This window comes from Dreissena polymorpha, chromosome 2, assembly GCF_020536995.1.
Source record: "Dreissena polymorpha isolate Duluth1 chromosome 2, UMN_Dpol_1.0, whole genome shotgun sequence".
In the NCBI taxonomy this organism is placed as follows: Eukaryota; Metazoa; Mollusca; class Bivalvia; order Myida; family Dreissenidae; genus Dreissena; species Dreissena polymorpha.
Window position 1 is genome coordinate 7,737,123 of NC_068356.1, and position 23,588 is coordinate 7,760,710.

The following is a 23,588-nucleotide window of genomic DNA, read 5'->3' on the forward strand; positions in this document are numbered from 1 at the left end:
AACCTTTAATATATTGTTCTTTTGTAACCGTACATATTGAAAGATCTGCGAAAGGGTACGTTACCAACCATTCGGGTAGATATTGTTCCCACGCGTTGTAAAATTTGATACACAGCTTCTTATTATCCCTTAAGGTGTTGGAAACAAGACTGACAAGAGCGAACTGGAAGCAATGGCCTCCAAACCTGTGTCTGATTTTTCATTTCTGGTCAATGGATACCCCGCACTTCCGAAAATTAGAGATCTTTTAGCCTTCAAGACATGCAAAGGTAATCAGTACAAATCTGCTGAACTGAAATTAATCTTACGGAATTGCATTCCTCTTTCCTGTAAAGGTCTAACGTAGGAGAAATGTACCATTTCATTACAAATGTGCTTTTGTTTAATGTTTGGCGCATTATAATAACAAAACATTTTAAATAACAATGTTGGTGTTCTATTTACACATTCAAAAAGATTTGAAACATGTGTTTTAGTGGAAGACAAATAAACACGAGCATTATGCGCATACGAGGCACGTTTGTAACATATGCTTAAAGAAATATGTCTGTTCCATATATCATAAATGAGCCTTACATGTTTCCATAATGTCCATTTGTTGCATATGGTGGTAATAACTCTTTAAGAAATGTAAGCTTGTTTTAAGTATATTGTGCATGATCATTTGTGAAGATAATTTTTTTGCAATAACCGTCCTAAAGTTTACTCCTGTTTCATAGTGGGGTGTGTTTATTATTTATGTGTTGTCATGTTTTGTAATAAATAAAGACCCCCCCCCCCCCCCGATGAAAGGTTAATATCCTGAGTGCAGCTTCAGTGTGTTTATATGTGTTTTACGCATGCATATATTAATATAAATATGCTAAATTAGTTTTCACAAATGTTTGCCCAACTTCAAAATCATTAACATTGTATGTACGTGTTTGTTTACTATTGTAAATATTTAATATCAAACGATGATATCTTGTTTTGCAGTTCCGAGTGATCATCCAAGTAAGTAGACACAACCAGCATGTTGCTAGATCACATATAGATTTGATATCACGTTCATATCGTAAAAATGAATACTTGGCTAGTAAGGCGCAGAATGCAAGAATCGCGGGTCTTTAAATAACATAGTATTTATACAGTGAAGGGAAATAAAATATGTCGGTAAAACACGATTACTTATGTATTTTCTTCAAGAATATGATCGAACCCCTGTGGTCAGATGCGCAAAAGCTCTATACTAAAAAACATTTTAACTTCACTTTATTTGTTAATTTAACATGTTTTTCGATGTCAATAATGATTATGAAACAATCATTTGATTCATCGGTTGCATATTATGTTACATACTTTCGATTTTCCTTTACTTACGTTTTAATGCACGTGTTTAATTATATCACTATTTTGGAAATGTATTTAAAAAAACGATGATTGGTTAAGTCCTAAATAATTTTAAGACCAAAGTAAAATAAGAATATAATATACAAATTTGCCTCGGCTGATATTCGAAGTCATGCCTATAGGAGCAGATTTTAAGGCGCTAACAATCAATAATCTTTCAAAGTATTTAAAGGCATTGCTGTAATGCACGTATTTGTCGATGAATGATTGATCAAAAACGTTATTACAGGTTGGAATGTTTATCCATTATGATTGATAATTTGCCATTATTGCAACGATACTTTAAATATTAGCCTTAAATCATGAGGGGTTTTACTTATTATTATTATTATTATTATTATTTATTTTTAATTATTATTTTTATTATTCGTGTCTTGCCTTTCAAAAGCTTACCTTTGTTCTAGCGTGCTCGTCTGACTTTATGGGTGACATAATGTTTGGAATCCACGGCATCGGAGGCGACTCAATGGACCACGTGATTGAGTTCATCAAAAACGTGGGTGGCGCTTTCAGAAACTCTAAGAATATTCGTCTAGGCCTGAAAGAAAGTTGCAGAAATGCAGATTTGCCCCTAGCAGATTATTCTGGAGACAGTGACTTTGCGACGGATGTCCAGGAGCGAATGGTTGAAAGCGCGGCAGATCTACTGTCCGGAATCAGAACTTCTTTCGGAACTGACCGCCCAGATGTCAACAGGGTATCGGTCCTGATCCTGTCCGGAAAGATCGATGACATGGACATGGCCTATTTGGAAGCTATGAGGCTTAAATACAGCACTCGAGTCATCGTGGTTGGTGTGGGCAAGTCAATAGACAGGGATCAGCTGATGAGGTTAGCCAGCTATGAGGACAAGGCAAAGCCTGATGTAAGCCACGTGTTCCCAGTCGACTCTTCCGCTGAACTGTCTGATATTGTGAAAAACCTTCACGTGCTGATTTGCAGAGACACTCAATAACTCGTACACGTTACTCAATTTATCGCCCTATGATATTATAAATGTGACAGACATTAAGTACAAATTATACTTTGTACTGCGTATGAATGCTTTTTACAAAGCATGAGACTTGTATCGTATGTAAACAATAGTATTGGTTTTCATTTCAATTACCTATAACGCGGTTATTTAATACAAATATAAGCGAAATAAACGTGTGTTGCTTTCGCTTAATAATATGTGGCTCTATATGCATACGATATTTAATCAATCAAGTCAGCCACCAGGATGTGTAGTGCACATTGGACACAATAAATTACAACTTTTGCAATGCGACATTAAAACCAAACAATTGGTGGCTTGGCTCGCATTAACTTTAGTTCATGTTACTTACGTGTGAATTACTCGAGATTTTTTATGACACTTTATACATATCTTTTATCCATCGCCCGTATTGACTAACTGATTCTTAGACGTAAGTCCAAAAATAGAGAATATTCGTCAAACTACAAATTTATATAGCTACGTGTAAGTTATGTTCAGCATGACACGTAACATATAATTACATTATTCTACCTTCAGAACTGTGTGTTAAAGACAAAAGCGCCATTTTAGCCTGTGCATATGCAAACCCTATAGTTTAAGGCGTAAGTCCATGGTTTATTCTTAAGTCTAAGAATGGGTTGGTGAGTACTTCGGATTGCATATAGGGTGTATTCATATTAATGTCTAAAAATCAAAAGGAAAACAAAGCGCTGAATAAAGAAACGATATATTAGGCTATTGTATTTAATGTTTATACTGAAACCTAATTACGAACCTATACAAGGTGGGGTAGAATGGGTCACAGGTGGTAAGCATGTGGCTATTATAATAATTAGTAAAAACATCATTTTGAATGAAATTCGTTTAACGTCAAATACATTGGCAATATAGGTTAGGAGATCTACTCTTTAGATTAAACCTATATCTATTTTCTATACGTCGAGGGGTAAATACTCGCATGATAGTTGTATTTGAAAATAAAAAGGCGGTTTATCCAGCGACTCCAATGGGTGACTGAATTCTAAATTGCTATGAATAGTAAATTATAAATATTCCTAAATGTATATTCAACTTATGCCGATACCCGGGGTTGCGAGAGAATTTGATGAAAAGTAATATATTTTATTCAGAGACGAAAGTAAATGGTTGTTTCACGACCACTTATTTACAGCCGATAAAAAAACAAATGACCTTCAGGTTTTGTTTGAAATCATAAGAAGCCATCATACTTTTAAAGCAAACTGAATTTCTGACATAATACTTTTTGAATTTCTACATAAAAACAAAAAACACAACATAATCATCATACGTATTCACTTGACCAATATGGATATTCGGATGGTTGGTTAGAGGCAACGACCCTCCGCTAATCAGGTCTGTTTAAAGCTGATGGGAGTAGCTCATTCATGGGGAGGGACATCCGGACGCTCACATTGTCCATCCAGTTTACTGCTGACTGTATGGACGGCGGCATCCCTCTGGCGTGCGCTTGACCACAGTATTGCACAGAGAGTCGTGCCTGGTGACGTATTTAAACCAAACCATCTTTTGTCGTTTTATGGTCGCCACAAGGGATATTTGAATGCCAAGAAGTGCGCACTGCTGTCATGTTTCGGACATCATCTTACGTTTGTGTTCTATGTAGGAGATGCAGAGCAGTCGTCATAGACATTTGTGTTCAATCTTGTATCAGGCTTTCTGTGTCCGGCTGAAGTGTCCAGATCTCGCAGACGTACAGTATGATCGAGACTCTGATGGACTTTAATAGCCTGTGCTTTGTATGGAAGCTGATTGGGCTGTTTGTTTACAACTTGACCAATTTTGCCATCGCTGCGGTCGCCATGGCAATTCTTATTATAACCTTAGCGTCGCTCGTTCCATCCTTGCACGGAATTGCACCCGGGTACTTTAAGCTGATCGCGTCTGCCAGCCTTTTTCCTTTGATGGTCATGCATGCACTTAACTGTTAATAGTATGCATACAACCATGAAACTTACGTTTAAAAGCGAATATTATTTAAATGATTTAAATGTAGGAAGCGTTTATACTTGTGGCGATATGCAGAAACTTGGAAAGACGATCGAGCGTAAAATTATTCAGACGATAAAGACTGCCACGGTAACCTGAGGTAAAGACTTACATTATGATTACACAAGATCCATATTGGCTATAATATTGTCAAGATAAACATAATAGTCTTTGTCTTACCAAGTTGAATTTTGTATCGTAGATTTTGAATCATACATGTGGCAACTAGAGTGGTAATACGTTTTTTTTTTGTTAAGATTTAAAATCGTGACCTAGCTTTAGGACGCTTTTGACTCGTGTCAAACGTGGCCCAGATATTTTGAAGCTAATCATTTTTGCCAAGTGGCGTTCATATTAGGCCTTACATATGGCTTTCAAAATGGTATCAATGTTGTCATATCATTTGAACTCGTAATTTTGCTTTTAGACGCATGTTACTCAGGTTCAAACGCAAATAAATGTTTAGCCAAGATAATTCAAGATTGGAAAAAAAGGCGGAAAATATTGACCACACTAGCTTACTTTAAACACTTCGTGCCCAGGTGAGCTAACAAAACATTTATCATTTTACACATATCAAAAACCGTTATAACTTTAGTTAATAACCAGGGTATGTTTTCTGATCCGCGCGGGCGAATACATGTCCTTAATTTGGAAGAAAAGTAACATTGATTTGATATATTAAATAATATATCTTTTCGCGTGATACCTGTTTATTTTTTTTTATTTAACAAAGATACATAAATCTCCACGGTTATTAAACAAGAAAACTTTTCGCATCTATTCTTATCAGTTACCATATCACGTTATTAAACTAGCGGAAAGCCATTCAGTTTACGATACGTTAACTGATTGCATGATATGTGGGTGTGTGTGCGCAGTTCATATAATTTTTATAACATTTTAAAATGTCTCATTTAGAATCAAATAACTACTTACTTACAACGTTTATTTAGAATCGTATAGAAATGATGCGTGCGTGTCTGCTCTAGAAAGATTAAAAGTTAAATTTTTGATAAAGATCAGTGGTTCAGATTTACATGTTAAGATATTTAGAGCAGACGTTTATCTTTGGGGAATATTTCTTCTAAAGATACTCAAGTCTCACATAAAGACTCATCAACGGTGCAAGAAAGTATACCGGTTTTTCAAATAAAACAAATCTAAATCACATAACTATGATATTGCTGAACGACATTTCCTTGAAAGCAGTAAAGGTTAAAGAAAGAATTTGAACTATATAGGTACAATTCGCTACCAGCAAATTCAAAACTAGAGGACTCAAGAAACTTACATTACTTAGAGCGTAATAATATAAAATATATGCAGTAATTTTTTAATCCGGTTAATTTAACAAAACAACAGTATGATTTGTTTGCAACAACTTAACACAAAGTAGGACCCCTTTATTTTCCTCTGGACCGCTAAAACATGATTACTAAATCGTCCAAACATGGCTAAGTTTCTTTTAAAAAGACACTGTCTCTGAACAGTATCTGAATACTAACTTCAGATCTTCGGCAGAGCTGAGTACACGACTTTAAGAATAAAAAACTCTTTATTAAGAAGAGGATGCTTGCTATTGGGTGCAGGAAAAGAATCTTTGTGGGCAAAAGATGTAGAGAAGAATCACCCATATACTCAAACAAATATTAACTCAAGAGCTAGAAGTTTCTTCATTCATAAAAGGACTAAAGGAAAAACAAAACGAAATGATTAATTAATATCTGAAGGCGCCAAAAATGCTCCGGGCTTATATCACTCGAAAAATGTTTGTCACATTTGAAAATGGGATGTTGGCTTCTTCCTTAAAATGCAGGGAAAACATTTTTAAAAACTAGATCAAACCTTTGGCGCGTGTATAATACTATATATAAATAATAAACAAATACTATATATTACGCAGTACCTGCAACACAGCAGCATTCGACGGAATATCGTGATTTGCTGAGGGAGGTTCTAAATAGATTAACACTCAGTCTCAACACCGTATTATACCGACGTGATGTTGTGGCAGATGTCTTTTACCGCCTTCATTGTTTTATATTTCAACTAACATGGTTGGTAGATCTAGTCATCCAAAACAGTTAATAGCTAGAAGGGGTTCGGTATATGACTGTAAATTAATTATCTTGCTCATGTTATATTTTATTAAGTACAGTATGCAATATGTACTTCATATGAATTGATATGTTTTGATACAAAACCAATCCATAGTTGAAATAAAAATATGTGGGTGATTTATTTTCTGTGCAAAGGTATTTGAATAATACTATAATGTTAACAATAATACATCTTGGGGAATATTTCTCTTCACCATATATACATATGGTGAACACAAGCATCATCCATGTTTAAATAATCGTATCAATTGCAGAGCATTGACTTTTTTAAGTTCATCAAAATACAAATAAAAGGTATTCCCACTGTAGGATATGATAAAAGAAAGACTATTCATTCCTACACATATTTTAATGGTTTACAGCCTTACCCCCTGTACAAAACAGGATGAGTGGTTTACCTGAGTCGCTACTTTTAAGGCTGCAATGGGGATATCTTCTATCGGAGTGAGTTAATAAGATAACCGCATCACTGATGTATAAATAAACATACAATACAATGCCTTGATATAGGCAGCGTGCAGGCACAATTGTTTCAGTAAAACAAACATATAATAAACACATGGTGACACATACTAGCAGCTCCATTGCATCTATCGTTAATTGATAATTGGAAATCGCATATTCACATGCGTAGTAATGCAAACTAGTCCAATAAGTATCGCGTTCATTCAAGTTCTTTTCTCTTTTTACTCGTATGATTTAAGACCCGATTCGCGTACACTAAAACTTTTAACTATTAATAACACTAGCAATCTCACTATTAATTACACTATTAATTGCACTAACAATACACACAGACGCGAGCTATAAACTCTAAGCATATTGAAATACATGACGAAACACAAAGTTAATTAATATGAATGTTATATAATGCCACAAGAACTGAAACTGAAACGCACTTGAAACTATATATTTATATGTTATCATCACAGCCATTCACACTTGAAACTATATATTAATATGTTATCATCACAGCCATTCACACTTGAAACTATATATTAATATGTTATCATCACAGCCATTCACACTTGAAACTATATATTAATATGTTATCATCACAGCCATTCACACACAACATGGACTAGTATGTCTTGTTACCCACTTGAAACTATATATTAATATGTTATCATCACAGCCATTCACATACAACATTGACTAGTATGTCTTGTTACCCACTTGAAACTATATATTAATATGTCATCATCACAGCCATTCACACACAACATGGAAAAGTATGTCTTGTTAACCACTTATTTCTTGTAAAATAACCTAATTTGTGATAGCATACAATTTATAAAGGTAATGACACCACTTTGCCATTCATATTTACACCGCTCACGGTTTTATTTGTCATCTGTTCTAAAATTAACTACATTATGTTCATAGATAACCGTAACGGTTGTCGCTTTCTATTGGAGAGTTATGGTCAAATAATCGAACTTAATCAATATTTCACGGTGACTAAAGAATGCTTACATAAAATAGCTTTTATTATCATATATTCACTTCTTATCATTCATACTAAATACAGAATCTAACTGTTTGTTCACTTGACTTAGGGAAAAAACCATTTTCACGTTCTTGAAATACGTACATATAGATTGTATTCACAGAATAATTGTTTTAATAAAATACTGATACAGTTGGGTTGGAGGGTTGTATCGTGGAACAAAAAGATGACAATTGATGCTTTCGATGTAGTGCAATATTTTGTTTGCAGTTTATATACTTTATGATATTAAAATGGAACCTGAGACGTGAAATACATTATTCTCCTTATTTGCAAGGTCATTAAATTCATTAGTGTTCATAAAAATAGAAAAGTCGTCTGAGGCATAACATTCCCTTAATGATTAGAATTTATTTGTATTAGGAGCATTAGTAGTACTGTGGAAAATAATAATAGGATTGCGATGTACTGGGCTTTATTATCCAATAATCGGTAAAATATTAACAATTACTAGGTTAAACATATTGCGTGTACATTGTGTGGCAAACTTTATTTTTAGAATAATTGTCTTTTATCTCATTAAGTAGTTTACATACGTGTTGATAACTAGTTTGATAATAAAACACAAATGAATATTTAAAAATACATTTCTGTACATTTCATAATCATATAAATTAGTTATGTAATAAACACACTCGTAACTCATTCCAACAGAAAAGGAAAAAAATTATATTGATTAAAAGCGAGGCTGTTCCTACCAACTTTCATTTCATATGTTTTCTAATTGTTTCCCTTGTATTGAGTGCACATGTTATTTAAAATAGAATTGAAGGTTTTTCGCCCGTTTGTCCCTTTTTCTTCAGCTTGCAATACACTTGTATCATGACGAGATATGAATTGAAAATCTCGACAGTTCCTGTGGGCTAAAATGTTAATATAAAAAAGTATGGTCATTATTGTACAAACTAAGAGGAATAATGAGAATATTGTTCAAGTTTATGTTTCGTTATAATATCGTTTATCAGAACATTGTTCAAGTGTATGTTCAGTTATAATATCGTTCATTAATTACGCACACTCTTGTTTTGTTTACAATATAAAAGTATCCGCGTCTACAATTAACTGACATACAACGCGTATAAAATGGGAACCACCAATAGAGCAATCATATATTATGTTCGAAAACGGATGTTTAGACAAACTACTTCATCAAACATGGACGGCGATCAGACATTTTTTCTTAGGTGATGGTGGATTGTAAATTAATAGTGTTTCCCGTATGTAAGGCTGGCAAATGATCTGTTCACAGTATATTGATTTTGTACAAGTGGCATATATGTCACAATAACCACTTGTCGATGTTTCACAGTGAACTACTTGAATGCATCATGTTACAAATCTTTGTCGTTTTTTCGGCGTTAGCTGAATAAGCCAGCTTTTCACCCTGACTTGACCTTTGTAAGTGTCCAATAATACTCAAATAAAATTTCCCGCGGCTAGGTACGAATGAATACACTTCATTTATTCCATTGGCTGATTTGAGTATAACACCATAACATTGGAAACATATCCGCGTCTTTGTAACACTGTTTTACTGCATGAAACAATTTTATCTCTAATGAAAAGGCTCAATAGATAGAACAGTTTTACAATCAATTTTCGACATAAATACAGTTTGTGCGTTCACCTTTTATTTTCAGAAAATTACCAGCGCAAAAGCGTTTATACTAGTAGCTATGTTGTCATATTTAGTACTTACTTGCATTGCATTTCAACCCGCGAGGTTTCGGGTCAACTCCCGGCCATTTGTGAAAGTCAGAGTTTATATACAGTTCATCACCGGAGTTCGCAGAAGGGGTTGCGATCATTGTGTTACACCGGTCTTACTGACAATAACGTACTGACTGTAATGCATTGCATTCCAATCCGCAAGGTATCAAGGTCAGTTTGCGGTCAGTTGCAGAAATCTTTATATAAACGCCGTCTCGTAAACTTTGTGCACTTGAAGTCTGTTTTGATCAGAAAGATACTAAATAAAGATATTCGGCGATATTATTGTGGTATGTCAATCATCGATTTTTAATATGGTTTTAACATTTGCATGATAAGGACCAATTTTGATAAAAATAATTAGAAATATTTATCCATTTAGACCAGTTTATTAAGCATGAGCACAATAATTCACTATACTATAATTATGCAATTAAATAAGATTCGAGTATTGCCGGCTGACCTATATGCAATCGTTTATTTTCATGTTTCTTGTGTTTTTCTATTCTGTAAATATAGATATCTGAGTAATAATATCACATAAAGCAAAATAAGCCACGAAATCTGGCGCAACACCCCGTAATTGATTTGCTTATGATGTAGCTAAGAACTGCGCAAAGAAAAGGCATCCGCTACTTTTATCTCATAGAGATAACTTTTGATCGTTCATAAACATCGACCACAATCAACGCCGTATATCTTTTTAAAAGATATTTCTTGTTTCATATATGGCCGGTTATGCCATGTTTTTCTCGTTTCATATGAAACATCTTAAAATGTAATTCAGTTCGTATTTTAAAATCGGCTTTGCTTTCATAAATATTTAAAAAGAACCGTCGATGTTATTTTATTTGCTTTTCCTCTGAAATTGGAAACACGAAAGTTGTTTTCGTGGTTAGTATTTATAATAGTATCCAATATAAAGATTTGACTGTTCCCTGTGGTATATCCTTTCGATGTGTTTTTTAGTAATGTCGACCAGTGGAAAGTTGAATAATAAAGCTCTTTTAAAAGCTTCCTTCGCGAATCCTCTTCGCTGTCTTACATTAAATTTGTATCAAAATGACTCAAAAATAAATACGGCCTCTAACAAGTAGTTATATTTTATTCACAAAAGCAGACAAAATACACATAAACTTGAATGTGCTCAATAACATTAAACACAGTCGAAAAAAGGTGTTTTATCTACACAAAATAATCTAACGAACCATCGTTGATATGTTGCTTTTAGATGGTTTAATCTGGCTAGTGGCTGGTAAAACTATGAAGACCATTAACACCTCAACGATATATAATGATTCTTAAAAAAAACGATTATCAAGTGTGAGTGTTCTTTGTCAATTCCCTTTTTTTTACTTGATTGATACATAAATGTATTAAATGTAAATATATAATAAATCTGAAACAAATGATTATCATCTGTAAGCGTTCTTTGTCCCTTCCTTTTTTGTACTTGATTGATACATATTAAAATGTAAAACTAAACTCACGATGTGGGCGTAATTCATTTTGACGCTGACTAACGTTCAGTGAGTTAATTGATTAGTTTTCATAGAATCATTAGAACTACTTGCAAACATGCAATACAAATATAGTTTACTGACGGTGACAGCCAAACATACATTTTATCAACTCGATTGCGGGGGCCCGTGTTCCACACTCCTTCATACACGTTTTAAAGCTACAGCCGCATGTCCTTATATTGTTTCCGTAGCCATCGGCGCACGTGCAAGCCTGGTAACTCGAAACTACTGTCTTGCCACCCGTCAGACTATTGCATTATGGTTGGCCGGCATACACCCATGTCATCACATGCTCGTCACAAACAACCGGGCAGTCGCGTAAGCGGCTGCATCTGACAATAAACGCCGTTTTGGAATAAATTTCACTGAAGTCCTTCGATACTTTTATTGTCTGCCAAAACTGCTCTGCAGAAACATTTGCAATAATGAACAAATACTTTATACATTATAAACATTTAAGTACATTTAATTTTAGAGTAGTAAAACTGTTAATATTGTAAGACCATTCATGCTATTGACACAAACTGACAAACTGATTTTGGGGTTCAAACTGTTTTTCTCAGTTTTAAACATAGTACAACTTTATTTCCATACAACAGTTAAATAACACCATTGACTTTTAAAAGTAAACAAGTATTTACATTTCGTTTCGTAAAAACGTAAATTTCTATACTTTCATTCAGGATTCAACTTTGTACCACTTTACGATTGACTGAAATGGAGGTTGATTTATTTTGCTTTGTTAAATTTTTGTGGCAGAAATCGTATGAAATGAGTGAACTATTCACATAACAAACTACACTGATAAGTGTTTTAGTCAGAATTACAATGATTTAATGAGCCTGACACCCTTTGAGCTGGATTCAAACTCGGATGGATATTGTTTGTTTTTTTATTTCTTTTCATTTTCTTGTTTAAGTACTGAAGATTTTATTAAATATAAATAAATCAAAGACGTTAATGACACGATTAAAAAAAACAAGTCTACCATCTAAATGCGAATTAAATACAGACTGATGGCTGTATTGATTATTGAAGGCTAAATCAAACTGAATTGCCAGTAAATTTGTATTCGCAAAAAGCACGTGTATAATAAAATTATCAAGATCATCAAACAATTGTTATATAGCAGTAAATAGATTAAGTCGAAATAATTCGAAATACGAACCTTTTCCTGTCAGCCCCGACATATGCAAACATTGCAAACCACACTAGACCATTCGCGACGAATGACTTCATTTTGCAAACAACTTTAACGTGGCCTAAGCTCTGTGGTCAACGTTACTAGCCATTCTGTTTATATATTCCCTCGGTTTTTTTTAAAGGCGTTTTGTTATTTAACACAAACACATTTTTTTCAATTATACGTATTTACATCCCGCTTCCATCGGATTTTAAACGCAATACGAGATGCAAATGACGTACACGACGTGCATAAAGCGTATTTGGTCTAGCGTGAATATTTGAAAATATGTAAACAAAATATGCTTACCACAAACGAACAAGGAATATAAATGTGCAACAATATTAGCGTATCAGCGTCGAATTAAATCTCGGTTACCGAATGAAACTGCCCACATTACGACCACTTGAAATATAAAGCAGCGTGACCAAATCTGTACAAACAATCACAGCGTTAAAGTTGCTACCGTTTCTCGACATTGTATTACATTTGACACACAACTAACTTTTAACAGTAAAAACATTTCTATTTAGACCTAAGTTAAAAAAAAACATATTTTTTTTTGTAACGAACATGAAGACGGTCAGCAAACACGGCAGCCCATTGATGCATTCGAGATAAATTAGTCAAAATATCACCATCAGGTTCGCTATGGATATGGAATGATTTGCTGACAGTTTGATGTCCGTTGTATTACAAGAACAATATATACAATGAAATAAATTTGTACTTCCGACAAAAAAAAATGAATGATATCAACATCATCATCATCATCATCATCATAATCATCATCATAATCATCATTAGAATCAACAGCGTCATCATTATAACAACAATAAAAGTATCATCATTATAATCATAATCACATCATTATTATCACTATTTTCAGCATCGGCGTCAAAACTGCATAGTCTTAATTATCTTAGCTATTATAACAATTTTATGATAAATGAAAGCTTGTTGAATCCTGATTGTGATTTTTGAAAATCTGATGTTGGCTCACACTGTGTTTATTCATTGTTATCTCCGAATGCATGTATTCTTTATATTCCATGATAATCCATGTACAATGCTTTAAACATTGTACTATGTCGGCATATTTTTTTTATTACACGTCACATTAGGCTCGGTTGGATTACAAATGAATCGAGCCAAGGACAGCCGAATGACAACATATTGCACAATAAAAATTGGCTGAAGCATATGTCAAAACAATGTCGAAAATTCTTATATAATTTAGATCAAATACATGTTTCAGTAGATGATATAAATAATGTACCCATACGATGCCTACTAAACAAATAAATTTCAATCTCATAACAATTATGAAATGCAAGGTTTCAATTTCTTCTCGGCTTGCTTGGTTATTAGTCATTTTAAACATAATCATTCATCAAAGACTGAAAACTTCTACTCGTAAAATATTATTCCTGCTTTACGTCTTAACTTGATCAAACGTAAGTAAATCTAGTTTTGCCCGATAAGTGGGGGACGCATTGAGTGTACTGTATACTTCTTTCGTTTGAAATTAGAATAGCAAACTTAAATTGTCTATATGTATGTAAGCATTAATTAAATTTATATTGCTTATATAATTCCACCGTCTAAAGGCACGCTAACGGGTGGGGGCACGTGTGCTTCCGACTGGGTCCAAATCGCTTACGCCTCCACGTTTGGTGCACCACATTAGATGGTTATCGCATTGCTTGAGTCGGTTTATGGAACGTGCCAGGTGGCGGAGCATCCAGAGGTTTTAGCACATTAAAGGTTCGCAGAGAATCGGGTTTCTTTTCTTAATTGTTGTAAAATGTGTGAAAATTGTTTTGCCGCTTTTTGTACTCCGGATCTCCACATCTTTGGAGAAAAAATCATTCGGTACAAACACAGCTTGTCCCTTTTATGAGCGTATAATAGTTTTATAAAAAAAATCAGTCAATATTCTGTGAAAGGTGAAGCGGATGAACTAAGTTTGCACCAGCATATAAGTATGTTTTTCTCTCTCAAGACAACTGGTATCTCGATACCGAGAGCCACGCACCAGGAAACACAAATAACTGCTCTCACTTTAAAATTTAAAGGAGAGATGTGTATAACATTAAGATGATAAAATAATTAAGCGGAATTCATGTCCTTTTTTACTGTATACTTAAATGCATCGTGTGAGCAGAAATACAGTACAAGTAAAATCAAGTCATTGTCGGCAATAAACGTAATAGTGCAGCATGTACCGTTTGATCGTGTGTAAAATGGCTATTATACTTAATGAAGCCGACTGGTCACATAACTGTTTAACATTCAGACAAGTGAGTTCATTCTTTGGTGGACATATCTGGCATACCGGAAATATACTGTAAATGCATGATGTTAGCATTTTTTTCCAAAACAGTGTTACTCTTTAACAGTCATCCTTTTTGCAGACATTACAGACATAACTTGCATGGTTAGACAGAGACAAACCTTCACATACAGACCACCTTTTGCCGTAAAATAAATATACTTTGTCAAGGGTAGATTGTTGTAAGCTCTGATCATTTGCGTGTATGAGTATGTTTGTAACTGGAAAATAATTAATTATAATAACCCCTACCATATGTCATTATAACATTATTGCATTCCGACGCAAACCATACCCCATATTTATATTCGAGGTCGATACAGTCGGATTTAGATCGTAAAACGTCGCCAATGTTTGTGCTTGCGCTTTTAATGGTAATGTAAACCTTACATTTTACTTGTTGGCATCTCAATTCTAAATACGTCAGATTAGCATTCTTAAAGTTTATTTCAACAAACTTTTTACAATATTACCACATAACATTCATGTTTTCATTGCATAGCTTTAACGAAATATTGTGACTCGTTATTGTGTTGTTTTTCTTTGTGTCAGATATTTTCAACAGCTTCAGGTGAGTAGTTCATTCTTATTGGTTTTATTTCATGCATACGTGTTTAAAGTGTTATCCTGTATTTACATCAATCGTCGTAAAGTAAAATTGACAGTTTAAGTCATATCTGTATTTTATATACATCAAATTAATGATGTATTATTGTGCTAAAAATGTCTTGACCTAAAGTTAACAAAACGCAATAACATAACTACATAATTATTGATAGGCGCGGAGCTATGTCGAAAACCGGCAATTGTTGCGTTCATAATCGATAGCTCTTCAAGCATCTGGTTCAAGTATTTCAAGATTCAGTTAAAGTTCGTCAACAAACTTTTCAGAACGTTTAAAACAGACCCGCAAGATGCCGCTCTCACGTTTAGCAGAAACGTTGTTAAACTGTTTTATTTTAAAGACTTTAATAACGTGGAGGATGTACTTAAAAAGGTACGGCGATATTTTTAAGTGTTTATATTACAAATTATTTTTTAGTTAAGCAAATTTTTTTAATGGTTTTATTCGATTAAATTGCAATTTATGTATAAATTGCCTAAAACGCTTTTATACATTTGATTGCAACATTTTTCCTCAATTTAACAATTTGTAAATATACCGATTACAATTTTCAATGGCATATTTGAACACCAAACAGTAAATGTTTAGTTTGTAATAAACCTAGCTACAATATAAAATATATTTCGTTCAAAAATACTATGTATACATTTGGATCCAATAGGTAGCAACGATCACACAGGACAACGGGGACCAGACTAATACACACACGGCACTCGAAAAGGCGCTGAGCGACCTCTTTGCTCCCGGAAACGGCGTGCGCGAAAATTTGTCGTGAATTTGTATTTTGCTCACCGATGGAGACAGCACCTATCATATTGCAACATTGGCAGCTGCACAGATTGTAAAAGATGCCGGAATAAAAATTATTACAGTGGAGATCGGAAACAAAGTAGGGGTCAAAACTAGTCTTTGTAATTGCTTCACTGTCTGTTGTTTAAACTTATTTCTTGTCTATAAATAAATAATGATATGTTTATTCAGAGGTATAAGTTTTCATAGTGCGTTAGTTCGACTTAGAGCTTTAAACAAAAATAACATCTATCATTCCAGGTAAATACTAACGAGCTTGAGGCTATAGCAAGCTCCCCAGCTAAGCAGAATTTCTTTAAAGTAGAAATGTTTGAAGATCTGGAGACCATGGGATGTGACGAGCTTGATGGCAAACAAGCATGTCCAAAACGTAAGAACGTTTTCGTATAAATGTTGTTAAAACTGATAAGGGAACATCATATTGGCCTACGCGCATGCAACGGTCGCTGTTTTGACTAAACTTTTATTCCACGCTGATGTCAATATATATATTTAAGCAAATAATTTTGAACTGTTCATATTATTGTATTAGTTGGATAAAAGCAAGCTGTATTGCTTTAACATTTCGTTAAAAGTTGTAATGTTTCAGTTGTTGCCAAGTAATTTTATTTATTTCCATTCAAATATACTGGTTAACAGAAACTAATTATTTCGAATTCCTCAGCAAAAACAACGACAACAACTACAACAACTACAACAACACCGGAACCAACAACGACAACAACGACAACAACGGCAACAACGACTCAAAGTAAGAAAGTTTTCATTTAATTCGTAAACATGAAGTTGAAATAAATACTTTTGAAATTGTGCAACTGTAGAATTTTGTTATCACCGTTGTTTAATATTTGGAAGATGATAAGATCTTTTTAGTTCAAAATCTAAAAATGGTCGCTTAATGCTTTAACAAGCTCGAACAAAAATATATAGCGTTTTGTGAATGTGTCCAGGATCCATGTATGCAAAACGTGTGTTCCATGCATGTTGATAAGCGCATTGGTAAGGATACAATAAGAATATAATATACTTGATACTGATCATCATAAATTTGGAAAATTTCTGCTTATCTGTAGGTATGAACAACGCCAACCCATTTATTCGAATGATAATCGCATTGAAATAGTGACGGTTGATATGGTATATCAGATTAATAAAATGCACGTCTGATTTGCGCCACTTTAAAAATGTTTGTCTTAATCTTGAATTAATCGTGATGGTCCTGTCAGATCTCGAGGTCAATCGTATTGAGTCGATTGAGTCTTGAAACATTTATAAACGGTTCAGAAATGTAAATGATCATCCTAAATGTTAGGATCGAATGACATCTTAACTAAGCCCATCAAATCGTATATTGTCGTAAATCGCAGACAATCGTAGGCAAGACAAAACGGAACGTATATGTTATGTTATCTAAATCATATAAAAGAAAACGATACACAATTAGAATGTATTTATACTGTTTGACTCCAGAAGAGGCTCAAACAATGAACACAATCGATGTAATCATTAAAGATACAGCAACAACAATTGCACCGTATTTTCACGGAGCGCCCTGATTACTTATGCATATTGGAGGAATTTAAAATACGATTCATTACGTATTGATTCGGTTTACAAGATTATGATGGACATCAAATCGTGGACTGGCTCGAACTTCTCTAACGGACCTTACGTAATCACAAATGAACTAGACAGATGGCACAGACATGTCGTCGCACCCTATTGTAAAACCGTCATCAGATCACACTCGATGGAACAATAGCTTATTCAAGTATATTTTCACACATCACATAATGAATAAAATATCATGAAGGTTTTATTATAACAATAAACACACCATTTTCTATTTCGACTGAAATATGTCTCAGGAGGGTTCACTCCTAATTAAACAAAACCAATATTTTAAAGAAGCAGAAATATAACGGCATAAGGCCTAGTTGCTTACAATAATATAGCACCGCGTAGTTTCAATAGATAAATTGCTCACATAATCTAAAGCCATCCGGCTTAAATGGTCACATAGTATATGACACACGAACATTTTAAAACACATGCCTTTTAAAATAACTTACGTACTTGGGTATTGTTTTAAGCTTAGAGCATATTTATTTTATTATTTTGTAATCATGTACTTTTAACAATTCCTATTTAACAACGGATTAAACGGCATAAAACTTCAGTCCTCATAATTACTTGTAAATAAAAAAAGGTTTTATTTCTTTTTAGTGCAGAGAGAAGAGCCTGACAAAAGTAAGTATGACCAATTGTATTTGGTTACTTTGGCATTTATGCATGAACTATCATCAAGAATGTTAGCAACTGTATACTGTTAAGTATTTATCTGCTATCATAATTGTTTGGATCATTCATGTCGAATGAAATGACAGACAATAATTAATATGCTGACATTTCCAAAATGATTCATTGATTGATTCTATCGTTCTTTGAAGACAATTTAAGCTTTGAAAAAATGCAAAATCTGAATATTTACGAACATGTGATGTTGTTATAAACAAATACAATTCGTTTTAAGATACTGTTTTCGTGTTTTTCTCGGATAGTTAATATTATTAGTCAGCCGGGTGCCAGTGTATCATAGATTGTTTTGTGTAAAATGAACATGATGTTCAAAAACGATTTTAACTTTTGACAATGCATAGCAATGCGGTTTTAATTATTTCAGACTACTGAATTGCAACGTGAACACCGCTGTTTATTTGACATGTTTGTTACCGTTTTCTTGGCGATATTAGGGTTATTGAGGATTGTTTTAAATTCAGTTTATTAAGATTGTTTATTCCGATATGGGCTCGGGATTCAAAACACGGTGGTCATGTGGTTTTATGCTTACACTTGCGTTTACATCGATGATATAAAAATCATAAGAAAAATTAAATACTGAATAAAACACTGAATAAAACCCAATACAACATCAAAACAACTGAGTAAAATATACAATCAAGTAGGGGCATTTAAAGACAGTGCAAACGGAAACACACACAGTGTTAACGCGTTCCTCGAATTATTTTTTTTATTTTAAGTTGCTGTTACAATAGTGATTAATGCAATCACACCGCTTTACAGCATGCCAAGGTAAGGAGGCAGACATTGTGTTCATTGTGGACAGTTCATCCAGTATCTGGAATGTTGACTTCGAGACACAGAAAACCTTTATTGGCGTCGTCGTCAGCCACTTTGACGTTGAGATTGGGAACACTCGGGTATTAAATAAAGCGCTCGTTATTCGTTGGATATTTTACGTTTGCACGTTTTCGTTAAAAAAGGACATTGTATAAGCATGCATTCGTGTTGTCGGGTCGAGCGATAAATGTTGGCTACAATGTAGCAGTAATAGTGTTTATGTATTTTGAAAAAGCGCTTATAGAATCACAATAAAACACAATATTAAATTATCAATTGTTTTTTTGCTGGTGTTTTATTCGGAAAACTGATTTATTGTAAGAAAATATGTCGATGCATGTCCGTGTTTTTCCGTGTCGCCTTAATAGCGTTTAGCAACGAAGCATCGGTTAAAATACATCTCAATCAATACAATACAAGAAAGGAACTTATCTCAGAAATCGCTAAAATTACACAACCAGGTGGCAGCTCCAACACTCACTTTGCACTTGAGGAACGTAAACAAATGGATTGACACACGTAACATTACATTTCCAAGAAGCGGAATATTTAAGTCCCAAACAAATATAAGAAAAAAAAAGTTTATTATCCGATAAACATTAATATAAGACCTTAAAAACAAATATTTAAATTCAATACATTCCCTGGAAAAGAGTTTAAGACATTACGAAATCATCCATCTGAAAGGCACTTTGTTATATAGCGCACCTAACAATTTATCACAAATTTGTTCATGGTATAGTATGTTCTAAATTTCAACATCGATTCATGATAATGTATTGGATTTCCAATAACGAATGGTTCCCGCACAAAGTTAATGCTGAAGGAAGTCTTCTCGACAAAGAATGGCGCGAGACCAGGTGCAGCTAATATTGCTGTGGTCATTACGGACGGGGTATCATCCAGGCCAGCCAGACATTGCAGCAGATTGAGTTCACGCATAAAAGCGGAGTCTATGTGTTTACTGTTGGTAAAGTATTGGCTCTCCTATGTGTTCTGAGGCTGAATAAGTGTTTACTCAAATGTATATCCTTATAATTATTATAGCAATTACCTATTGAATGGTGCTACGCTTCGTGCCATCTGTACCTGAACTCAATTATTTTTAGAAATTTCTATAGTTGTTTTTACCTTAACCATTTTTTACATAGTTTAGCGGTCGCATTGGCACTGAGATCGTCAATACTACGAGTAAAATATTTTCATATATATGGTTATATCCATGTGCGCAAACTTATATCTCAAATGTAAACCTATTTTTCAGAAAAAGAATTTAATTTCATAACATTGAAATAAACACATACAATACCCAAATCATACGTGCTGAAATCGAACTTGTGCTATGGATTCTAAGTCCTCCTCGCGATTTAGAGCTCCCGTATGCGATCACCGTTCGAGGAGCATTCTCATATCCCTTGCAAATACACCGACTACTGTTCTTCTCAAGACACAGACTCAAGAGCGTTTCTACAAGCCTCTTTTCGATGCAATCAATTTAAATTTTATATTTTTAAATAAACCTTAACCTAACGAAACGTCAATTGTGTGCCTTTGGTCTTCCATCCTTCCTTGATGCTTATTGTCTAACCTTTAAAATATTGGTCTTTTGTAATCGTACATAATTCAAAGATCTGTGAAAGGGTACGTTACCGACCATTCGGGTAGATATTGTTCCCACGTGTTGTCAACTTTGATACACAGCTTCAGCTTATCCTTAAAGTGTTTGAAACAAGACTGACAAGAGCGAACTGGAAGCAATGGCCTCCAAACCTGTGTCTGATTTTTCATTCTTGGTCAATGGCTACCCCGCACTTCCGAAAACTAGGGATCTTTAAGCCTTCAAGACATGCAAAGGTAATCAGTAACACATTTGTTTATTTCATCAGTTATCGATTTACTATCTCTTGAAACTAACTGTAAAATAATTTCTCGTCTTTTGCATTTAAATAAGTGCAGCACAGTAAAATAGTTTGCCATTTGAAGAATCTGCTGAGCTGAAATTAATCTTAAGGATTTGCATTCCTCTTTCCTGTAAAGGTCTCACGTAGGAGAAATGTACCATAACATTACATATGTGATTTTGTTTCATGTTGATGCATTATAATAACAAAACATTTAAAATAACAATGTTGGTGTTCTATTTACACGTTCAAAAAGATTTGAAACATGTGTTCTTAGTGTCAAGAGTGGAAGACAAATACACTCGAGCATTATGGGCGTGCGAGAAACGTTTATTACATATGCTTAAAGAACAATTGCTGTTCCATATATCATTAATGAGCCATACATATTTCCATAATGTCAATTTGTCGCATATGGTTGTTATTACCATTCAAAAAATGTAAGCTTGCTTTAAGTATATTTAGCATAATCATTTGTTAAGACAATTAACATTTTTGAATTAACCGCCCTAATGCGTTTACTCCTGTTTCATAGTGGGTGTGTTTATTGTTTTTATGTTGTCATGTTAACTACAGTTTTATTTGGTTAATGGAAGTTGTGTTCTTTGTAATAAATAAAGATCACCCCCCCCCCCCCCCGATAAAAGGTTAATATCCTGAGCGCAGCTTCAGGTTGTTTATATATGTTTTACTCATTCATATATTAATATAAATATGCAAAATTAGTTTTCACAAATGTTGGCCCAACTTCAAAATCATTTACATTGTATGTACGTGTTTGTTTACTATTGTACATATTTAATATTAAACGATGATGTCTTGTATTGCAGTTCCGGGTGATCAGCAAAGTAAGTAGACACAACCAGCATGTTGCTAGATCACATATAGATTTGAATTCACTTTCATGTCGTAAAAGTTAATACTAGGCTAGTAAGGCTCAGAATGCCAGAATCGCAGTTCATTATATAACACAGTATTTATACATTGAAGGATAATAAAATTTGTCGGTAAAACACGATTACTAATGTATTTACTTCAAGAATATGATCGAATCCCTGGGGTCGGATCGGCAAAATCTCTAACTTAAAAAAGTTTAAAATTCACTATATGTGTTTATTTTAACATGTTTTTCGATGTCAAAAATGAATATGAAACAATCATTCATCGGTCGCATTTTATGTTACATACATTGTACTTCTGATTTTCTTTTACTTACGTTTTAATGCACGTGTTTAAATATATAACTATTCTGGAAATGTATTTTATAAATAACTGAAAAAACTATTATTGGTTAAGTCCTAAATAATTTTAAGATCAAAGTAAAATAAGAATATAATATAAAAATTTGCCTCGGCTGATATTCGAAATCATGCCCGTAGGAGCAGATTGTAAGGCGCTAACAATGAATAACCTTTCAAATTATTTAAACGCATTGCTCGTAATGTAAGTATTTGTCGATAAATCAAAAATCAAAAAAGTTTTACAGGTTTGAATGTTAATCCATATTGATTGCTTATTTGCCATTATTGCAACGATACTTTGAATATAAGGCTGAAATCATGTTTTTTTTATTACTATTATTATCATTATTATTATTATTATTATTAGTTTTAGAATTATTATTATTATTATTATTATTATTATTATTATTATTATTATTATTATTATTATTATTATTATTATTATAGCTTACCTGTGTTATAGCGTGCTGACTTTATGGGTGACATAATGTTTTGAATCCACGGCATTGGAGGCGACTCAATGGACCACGTGATTGAGTTCATCAAACACGTGGGTGGCGCTTTCAGAAACTCAAAGAATATTCGTCTAGGCCTGAAAGAAAGTTGCAGAAATACAGATTTGCCCCTAGCAGACTTTTCTGGTGACAGTGACTTTGCGACGGATGTCCAGGAGCAAATAGTTGAAAGCGCGGCAGATCTACTGTCCGGAATCAGAACTTCTTTCGAAAATGTCCGCCCAGATGTCAACAGGGTATCGGTCCTGATCCTGTCCGGAAAGATCGATGACATGGGCATGGCCTATTTGGAAGCTATGAGGCTTAAATGCAGCCCTCGAGTCATCGTGGTTGGTGTTGGCAAGTCAATAGACAGGGATCAGCTGATGAGGTTAGCCAGCTATGAGGACAAGGCAAAGCCTGGTATAAGCCACGTGTTCCCAGTCGACTCTTCCGCTGACCTGTCTGATATTGTGAAAAACCTTCACGTGCTGATTTGCAGAGACACTCAATAACTCGTACACGTTACTCAATTTATCGCCCTATGATATTATAAATGTGAGAGATATTTATTACAAATTATACTTTGTACTGCG

At 33.9% G+C, this 23,588-nt stretch overlaps 1 protein-coding gene across 1 annotated transcript in view; it reads left to right on the forward strand.

The window, feature by feature from the left end:
• The window catches only part of LOC127865630 (uncharacterized), a 114,779-nt gene that overhangs the window by 23,252 nt on the left and 67,939 nt on the right, over positions 1-23,588 (forward strand). Inside the window, exon 7 of the mRNA XM_052405513.1 lies at positions 16,945-16,966. Within this exon, the coding sequence (XP_052261473.1) occupies positions 16,945-16,966 (22 nt within the window). The remainder of the gene's footprint in view (positions 1-16,944; positions 16,967-23,588) is intronic.